The sequence below is a fragment of the Tupaia chinensis genome, unplaced genomic scaffold (assembly GCF_000334495.1).
Source record: "Tupaia chinensis unplaced genomic scaffold, TupChi_1.0 Scaffold150166_1, whole genome shotgun sequence".
Lineage (NCBI taxonomy): Eukaryota > Metazoa > Chordata > Mammalia > Scandentia > Tupaiidae > Tupaia > Tupaia belangeri.
Genome location: NW_006210004.1, coordinates 568,683 through 577,966, shown reverse-complemented (window position 1 = coordinate 577,966; position 9,284 = coordinate 568,683). Strand labels below are relative to the sequence as shown.

At 39.4% G+C, this 9,284-nt stretch overlaps 1 protein-coding gene across 7 annotated transcripts in view; it reads left to right on the top strand.

Annotated features, from left to right (window-relative positions):
* The window catches only part of CLASP2 (cytoplasmic linker associated protein 2), a 223,769-nt gene that overhangs the window by 80,114 nt on the left and 134,371 nt on the right, over positions 1-9,284 (top strand). For 2 of the 7 annotated variants that reach the window (XM_027769657.1, XM_027769658.1), the window contains exons 1-2: positions 8,587-8,776; positions 9,157-9,284. In XM_027769657.1, coding sequence (XP_027625458.1) covers positions 8,743-8,776; positions 9,157-9,284 — 162 coding nt within the window. In that variant the 5' untranslated portion in view covers positions 8,587-8,742. Of the gene's footprint in view, positions 1-8,584; positions 8,777-9,156 lie in introns of those variants that run through there. The other 5 variants (XM_027769660.1, XM_027769659.1, XM_027769656.1 and 2 more) reach the window with 3 other exon arrangements.

Genomic DNA, 9,284 nt, shown 5'->3' with positions numbered 1-9,284 from the left:
CTGGGATTTTGGGCGCACACACACACACACACACACACACACACACACACACGCCTGGTGTCATTTTCAAGCTACCTGGTCCAGGACTCACAAGCCACAGAGTGGGCTACATAGGATCCAGCCATTTTAACCTTTACACCACTTGCTAGCCTGATAGTCTGTTTCTTTGAACAGAAGTCAACCTAGTCATAATTTATAGTTTGCTTTTTGTGTTTGATCATTATTTAATCAGTAAATATTAGAGCACGTACTGTGTATATCCTAGTTATCCTAGTTGATATCTTCTACTGGGTTTTCAGAAAAGTCATGACACATTTTCACACTGAAAAATACATCATGACTTTTTAAAAAAATTTTTTATTATTATATTTTTATATTACATTTGATCACATTTATCTTTACAGTGTATAACATTTATTTTTCCAGCATGATTACCATGCATTTCAGTCAAGATAAAGACATTACTAGCCACATCATCTACAAATAGATTTTCATTTTTTCAGATTATTATTATTATTTATTCTCAGTTTTTTTAAAACATTCAATCACTTTATATCATTTGGCTTGCAAAGAGAATTTACCCAACATGAAATACTTCTCAGATCAGTCCAGTGGAGAATACTATTCATGTTGTCATCAACAGGTAATAAACCATTTCTGTGTCCCACAAATGTCATGCCTCTCTGTGTTCTTGTGCTTGCCTTCTCTATACTCTGCCCTTCTCCTGCCCCTTGTTCCACACTGACTTCAGCATCCTTAGCTATTTTCACTGCTTTTCTGCTCTCCATTATTTCAGTCTCTACCATAAAGTGTGGATATTAGGTATATATTAAGTGGATACATATAATATCTTTCTTTCATAGCCTGACTTGCTTCACTCAGCAGTAAATCTTCCATATTCGACCACTTTCTATCAAATGCCAGGGTTTTTTTTTTTTTATGGCTGAGTAGTATTCCTCTGGGGATATTGAATATTTTTTTTTTGTTTTTTTTATGGCTGAATACTATTCCCTAGAATATATGTGCCACACTTTTCAATCCATTCTTCCGTGGACATTTGGGTTGGTTCCATGACTTGGCAATCGTGAGTAATGCTGTAATAGACATTGATGTACAAGCGCTTTTCCGATTGAACATTCTCCTGTCCTCTAGGTAGATACTCAGAAGTGAGATTGTTGGATCAAATGTTAGTTTTATTTGTAGATCTTTGAGGAGCCTCCATATTCCACAGTGGTTGAACCCGTTTACATTCCCACCAACAGTGTAGGAGAGTTCCCCTTTCACCACAACTCCAGCAACACTTACCACTTTTTGAAATATACATCATGACTTTTTGAACAATCCAATCATTTATCTTCCAGTTCACTAATGACCCCTTGAGTTCTGTTCAATCTGCTGCTGTTATTTGTACTTGCCTACTGACTTAAATGTCAGTTACTTGATTTTCCATTTGTAGAAGTTCTGTTTGATCATTTAAAACTATCCATGTCACTTTTTATAATTTTATGATCCCCAAAGTTCTTTTCTTCTCATGGTCATCTTCCTCCTCTTCTTCTCCTTTTTTTTTTTTTCCCCCAAAGGGGAGAGTTTTTTTTTTTTGCTATAGGGCATGTGCACTTGCCAGAAAGAGAGAGAAACAGAAACAGAAAGCTAGAAATCACCCCTGCCCCGGGCAGGAGGGGCGGTCCATTTGCTGGGCCTCTTGTTGCTTTTATAATGGAAAACAAAAAGCAAACATCTTTTATTTTTAAATAGTTATTTTATTTTTATTTATTCATTCTTTTTTTCTTTTTCTTTTTTTTTTTAATTTGACCAGAGAGAGACAGTGGTTGAGAGTGAGAGAGAGAGGAAGTGAGAAAGCAAGCCACCAGATTCAGGACTTGAACCCTGGTCAGCCATGTGGGAGTGTCCAGCGCCTTAATCACCACGCCACCTGCTGGTCCCACACCCAGTGTCTTTTTAAGCCACAGGGTACAGGATTCGAATTGCGATCGATTACATGGGAGTCCAACAACGTAGCCATTGTGCCATCTGCTGATCCCCCTCTTCTTTTTAAAAGGTTTTTGCCTTAGGGTGTGTGGGCTCGCCAGAGAGAGACAGAGACTCAGACAGACAGGCACAGTGAGAGAGAAAGTGAAAAATAGCCCTCCATGGGGGATGGCCATCCTTCAGTCCTGTCTCCTTCATTCTCTTCCTGGGATCTTGGGCATTTGTGTACACATGCCCAGCATGTATTTCACGCACTGGTCTAAGACTCGAACCATGGTCAGCCATGTCGGAGTACAGAGACATAACTGTCACGTCATCTACTAGTCCTCCACAGTTATTTTCAATCTTGCCTAATAATCATAAGGATGAAATAATGTGTCTGATAACTTTAGGATATTACATGGATCTGTTCCTGTCATCTGCTTCTTTCTAATTGTTCTTGTCTATCATATCTCATTTCTTATTACGCCTGGTGATCATTAGGACAGAATTTGTGAGAAGAATTTGCGGCTAGAGACTCACGGGGAAATTTTGTATTTGTTTTGGCTGTTACTTAAGGGTACTACCAGTCTGAGTCTAGAGAGTTTAAGGGCTGGGGTTACCATAACAAAGCTCTGCATTTGATTCACCTCTTCAGTATTTAATTTTGAGAAAAGTTTAAAATAATGCACTATAGGAGTACGAGGGTCTATTTATGGTTCACTTTAATCTCAAGGGTTTAGTCATTTGGTATACCAGCACTTGGGGTAAGGTGCTACTGTGCGACTTTGAATTCTGTTCCCCTTGTCCCACAAGGTCTTCAGAATAGATAATTCAATGGAAAGTGTTTAAGTTTTATATTTCTTACTGTCGCATCAGGTATTTTGGTTTTAGGATGTGTTTTAAAACAAAAATTTGGGGGACCAGCAGTTAGCGTAATGGCTGTGTCGCTGGACTCCCTTGTGGTCAACCGCGGTTCGAGTCCCGGACCCCGTGGCTTAAAACTTACGCCAGGCATGTGTGTGTGTGCGCGTGCCCAAGATCCTGAGAGGAGAACGGAGGAGAAGGGATTGTGGTGTGGCCACCCCCCCGAGGGGTGATTTCTTGCTTTCTGTCTCTGTCTGTGTGGCGAGTGCACGCGCCCTATAGCAAAAAAAAAAAAAAATCTCTCCAAAAAAAAAAAAATCTTTATTCAGCATGTGTCATTGTTTGCCTTTGGAGTGTTGCTTCAAATAACTTAGTAGTGCTTTTACAGGAGACTGAAAGTTTCCCCGCTGTGATAATTCTTAGCATTGTTCCACATGTGGGAGATACAGCACTGGATAAAATAGACAAAGGTTCCCACCCTCATAGATCGTATATTGCAGTGGAAGGAGACAGATAAACAAAATATATAGTTGATATATGGTCGAGGAAAAAAAATTAGGCAGGGAGTCGGGGTAGATCAGAGTATCAGGGTGTTGAGAACTTTGCAGTGTTTGTATCCAGAGTGAACCCTATTGAGAAGCCGACAGATGAATGAAAACGTGAAGATGGAAAAGTTAGCAGATGAATGAATGAAAACATGAAGATGGTGTGCGAACAGTGTGGACATGGAAGGGAAGGGCTTTCTAGGAGGAGCAAGTGCAGAGGCCCTGACAGGATTCACAGTGAGGAGGCTGGTGGGGCTGGACTAGAGGGAAATACAGGTGGGCAAGTGGGAGGTGAGGTTGGAGAGAGAGTCCTGGCGGGCCTTTGTGTGGAGTCAGGAGAATTTCTGAACAGGGCTGCTATGTGACTGTTCAACTCAAAGTGTTGTGTTGAGAATAAGTGCTAGAGCTACAGTTGAGAAGCAGGGGGAGGAGCTGGTTGGCTGCGACAGTTATTCCAGGATTGTTCTAGAGTAATAGGGTTGCAACATGAATAAGATGAAGTTCGGACCTTAAGAAAGTTTCAAACCATGTATAATAATCAATGTCCGTTATTTTAGCACGTGCTAGTTGCTAGGAAGAAAAAAACTGAGGTTTTTATTCTGGTATTTTATAATTAGTAAGAAAAATGTTAAAGCCCAGAATATTTATGTCCTCTGTCTATATAAATTATAAAACTAAATTTTAATGTTAGGGCTTGTCATGATGAATTAGTTTTATGAATTCTTTTAGGTAGTAGTCAAAAAAGATATAACCTTATTGGAAGTATGTAAAAATGTGTTTCTTCTTATGTTGGTAGGTTTTCTTGGTTTTCCTTTTATCTATTTAAATCAATGTTAGTGGGTCCATAAATATTTAGTGTACTAGTTTTTGCCTCTTGGATTCACATCTTTATCTTGAATAGATCTCTCTATTTCTAATAACATTTCTTTGAACTACTTCGTTTGAAGTTAGTACAACTGTATCTCATTTAACCAGCTTATTTGGACTGGCCCAATGACCTAGTGGTTATGGGAGCTTGATCCCACATGGCCAACTGCACAGTTTAAATCCTGGCCCCTGACCCTTGAAAAACATGAGATGCGTGTGTGTGTGTGTGTGTGTGTGTGTGTGTGTGTGCCTCTTAGATCCTGATAACAGGATGGAGAAGTGGAAAAGGGGTTGTGATGTATCACACCCCATTGGGGGGTGCTTTCTCTGTCTCCCTCTATCATTCTTTGGGGAGCACATGAGCCTATTTTTAAAAGTTTGGTCTTGGATTTTTACTTAGAAAACAGGTTGAGCATCCCTAATCTGACTTCCAAAATGCTCCAAAATCATTACCTTTTTGAGTGCTGATACGACACCACAAGTGGAACATATCACACCAGCCCTTACGTGTGTCAAGATACTGCAGTACAAAAATATTATATAAAATTATATTCAGGGTATGTGTATAAGCCATATAGGAAACATAAATGAAGTTTGGGTTTTGGACTTGGGCTCCATGCTCAGGATATCTCACTGCGGGAGCCAGAGGTGATAGGTGGTTAGGTGCTGGACTTCTACATGGACGACTGAGGTTCCAGCCCTGGACCTGGCAGCTTGAAAAATCATGGCAGGTGCATGTCCATGCTTGCCCCAAATCCTGAGAGGAGAATGGAGGAGCAGGGATTGATGTGTGGCCTCCTGCCCCCCATACCCCCACTCCCCACCGTGGGGTGATTTCTCACTTTTCCTCTCAGTTTCTCTCAAGCACACACCCAATGGCAAAAGTCCCTTCTCCCCAAAGAAAATCTTTTGGGGGGGATGAGACATCTCAATGTATATATAAAGATATCCACAAACAAAACAAAAACATCCTAAAATTCAAAGTACTTCTGCCCCCAAGCATTTTGAATGAAGAATACTCTACTTGTTTTTAATTCATTTATACTAGGTAATTACTGATATGTTTGGTTTTATAGTTACCATTTGAGTTTTATGTATTTTATCCAGTTGTTTTTCTTCGCCTTTCTTTTTTTCAGTTAATCAATTTTTAAAATTATTTTCCTATTAGCCTTTTTACATGTACATTATGCATTTTTCAGTGGTTACCCTACGGCAGGATTGGCAAGCTGTTGCTGGCAGACCAAATCCAGCTGCCCCCCTGTTTTGTGTAATACAGTTTTATTGAAATAGCCACACCTATTTGTTTATTGGTCATTTGTCAAGGCTTTGGTGCTGCAGTGTCCCAATGCAAAAGTTGTGCAGAGAGACCGTATCTGTGTGATTTGCCACGCCAACCATATTTGCTGTATGGTCCTTTGTAGTAAGTCACCAACCTCTTTCTTAAACCTGAACATGTATTAGGATCACTAGGAGAACGTGTTAGTATAGAAATTACTAGGCAGCATCTTCAGAGATTCTTACTCTGTGGATTTAGATCCGGGCCTAAGAATTAGCATTTTTAGCGGATTTCTAGGTGTAATGGTCAGTTGCTTCTGTGGAGATGCCATTTTGAGGACCACCGCCCTAAATACTGCAATAGTATCTTTGACTTAAAATGCTACAATGTGTACCTTTGACTTAAAATTAGAATTCGCAATGAGTTACTATGTTTTCTGCTTTCCCAATAGTGCTACAATTCTTAGAACCCTTTACTGCTTTCTTTGTAGGATCGCTATTTTATAATAACCTCAAACTGGCAACAGCCTAGATGTCTATCAATAGTAAAATGGTGTGGGGTGGCCCTATTAGGGCAGTAGCTAAATACAATGTATAGAAAGCTGGATTCCACGTGGCCATCCGGAGTTTAAATCCTGGCCCAGCGGCTTGAAAAACACACCAAGCACTTGTGCGTGTATCAATGTCCAAAATCCTGATGGGTTGGGTAAATGCAGTAAAAAGGACTGGCTTGACTGCCCTATTGTCCTCTTTCTCACCTCTGAGTGCACACACTCACTAGCAATAAAAAACAACAGTAGGATGGTGTTATTGTTTGAGTGATGGTTTGTCCCCCAAAGTTTCATGTTCTGGAATTTGAGATTAGGAGGTGGCAAAGACCAGTGGGCAGTTGGATCTTGGCAATTGCATCATGGACAAAACACTTTCTGAACAGATGAATGTCTCCAGCGACCTAGTGGGTTCGGTTGAAGGGGTAGTTTTTGTGAGAGCTGGTTGCTATAAAAGAGCTGCCAGGGAACCAGCAGTTAGCGTAATGGCTATGTCGCTGGACTCCCATGTAGTCGACCGCGGTTTGCGTCCTGGACCCAGTGACTTAAAACTCACGCCTGGCGCGTGTGCATGCGTGCCCAAGATCCCAAGAGAATGGAGGAGAAGGGATTGCAGCGTGACCATCCCCCCTGGAGGGTGACTTCTCGCCGTCTGTCTCTATGTCTCTCTCTGTCTGTCTGTCTGGCGAGCGACGAAACACCCCCCAAAAAAAAAAAAAAAAAAGAGCTGCCAGCAGCTGTCTGTCTGTCTGTCTCTCTACTTGCACCTGCTATTCTTGCTATTCTTTGTGCTTTCTCGGGCCGCATTCTAGGCCATGATAGCAGGCCTGTACCTTCCGACTTTGCAGCTGCCAGAATTGTGAGTTAATAAACTACTGTGTGTGTTAACTTTCCAGTCTCAGGTATTTCTGTTAGCAACACAAAAACGGACGAAGATACATAGGTATTAATAAATTGTACTATTTTCATATACTAGAAAACTAAGCAGTGAAAGCGAATCTTCCAAACATAATCTTCCAACATCGTGTGAAAAGAAGCTAGATCCCAGAATACCTACTGTATCATTTCTTTTATTCAAAAATGTGCAAAAACAACTGTAGTGTGAAATTCAAGATTATTTAGCTTTGGTAGGAAATGGTTATCTTGAGATGTTTTGCAGGTCTTTACAGGCTGCTAGTGATTATTGATCTAGATGCTAGTTACACTGGCATGTTAATTTTGTGAAAATTCATTTTGCTGTGTAGTTATGATTGGTGTATTTTGTTCTATTTTGATAAAAGGTTAAAAATTAGTTTTCCTGTAGTTTGAGAATGTTAAGAGTTAATTGTTTTAAATTGTAGGGACATTTACTCCTTTTCAATTCCTGAGTGTGTGTAGAAACAGAACACCGTTTCCATGGAAACTTCTGGCTACTCTGTATTTCAGTGTCTAACTTTCTATAGATTTGTATTTCTACTCTGTCTCTTTTAGCTGCATTATTATTCTTTTTTCACAGTAATGACAAAAAAGTTGACTTGGAATTGTGTTTGTGTTTTTAAGAGTGCAGTATGTGTATAGCATAGGTTTTAAGAGCATTAATTAATACAAACTGTCTCCCTAGTAGTGTTAGGCTAAAACGAAAAAAAATTTAACTGAAAGATACTTTGTTCTTACAAGTTGTCTTTAAGAAAAATACTTGGTGAAATGGAATGTGGCTTTATATTAAGGTATTTATTTAATTCTTTATTTTTTCCCTCATAAACAAAACTGTCTTAAAACCTTCTTAGTACATTTTCTTTAAAATATGCCTAATAGTTCTGCTGACAGCATCACTGTCCGGGGTGATTTCATTCCGGGTAGATGGGTATTTGCATAGGTAAAGGGAGCAAACTGGAAGGAAAAGGTTCTGCATATGTTGATTGGAAGCCTGTGGTGAAGCTGCTTCTCTGCCTCGCCCATCTTGTTTGTCCTGCTTGCTTTGTGCAGGGTCCTAGAGAAAACCGTCTTCTCCAAAGAGTAAAAGAATACATATCCTGTGTGGCTTTTTCCTTTTTTTAAGGGTTGAGGGTGTGTCATTTTTATATTAGGAGATAATACATACTGGTATGGTCACTCGTAAGCTAAAAGAAGTCTTGTAGAATATTACAGAATAATTTTTAAGAACACATTGTTCAGTTCAGCTTCTGTAGCCTAAATAGCAAATTGTAGAATTACAGAGTTAATTATGCGCAGCTATGAGCAGTGTGATATTCCATGCTAAACTGATGCAATAAGCACAGCAGCAGAAGGAACACTGCATGCAACCTTATTTTCTATTTATATACATCTTCATGTTAATTAAATAAGAGAAAGCAAATTTAGATGTAAACCTTCAGTATTGAATACCTTTGACATTTTGATATAAAATAAAGATTATAGTTACATGGAGAATTTTTCTTAGATGCATGGAGAATTTTTACCTTTCATCTGGCAGTAGCTGCCATAAGATGATGTCACCTTGTAGCTGATTGGCTGTTATAGCACCTAGGGCAGGGAAGAGAAAGAAAAATGCCGGCACAAACCTCAGTGGTGGTTCTGTGTTTTTTTCTGTCTATTTTTGATAGAATCTTTGATTAGCATTGAATTTACTGTATTTGGCCATGTGAACTATTGGGAGCGTCCTAGGGTGAGGGAAATTAAGAGCTTTCAGAGGAATGAGGCGACTGATTTGCAAACGGATCTGTGATTGTAAGTTGCAGAATCTGGGTATAAGGAATAAGACAGGGTGTGCTGGAAGATACACTATGGGAGGAGCTGGCAGAAAATGCTTGTATGAGTTGCAAGAAAAAATGTAAAATGCTTTTTTATCACCCTTAAAGTTAATATGTTTGGTTTTATGTTTTGACTTACTATATGCAGGTAGGAAATATGACAATATTGCATTTTGATTTTAAACACAGAGGTTTTTTTAATATAGTATTAGCCAATATATAAATGCTTATTCTTAAGCCCTTTATCTTGTATTACGTATAGTAGCAAAATAATGATCATATATATGGATTTACTTGTTTTGGAAAAAGGAGCAAAGCTTGGTTCTCTTACATATATTTTTGTAATGCTTTGTGCAGATAAAAGCTTCGATGATGAAGAATCAGTGGATGGAAATAGGCCATCATCAGCTGCTTCAGCCTTCAAGGTTCCTGCACCTAAAACATCCGGAAATCCTGTCAACAGTGCAAGGAAGCCTGGTTCAGCA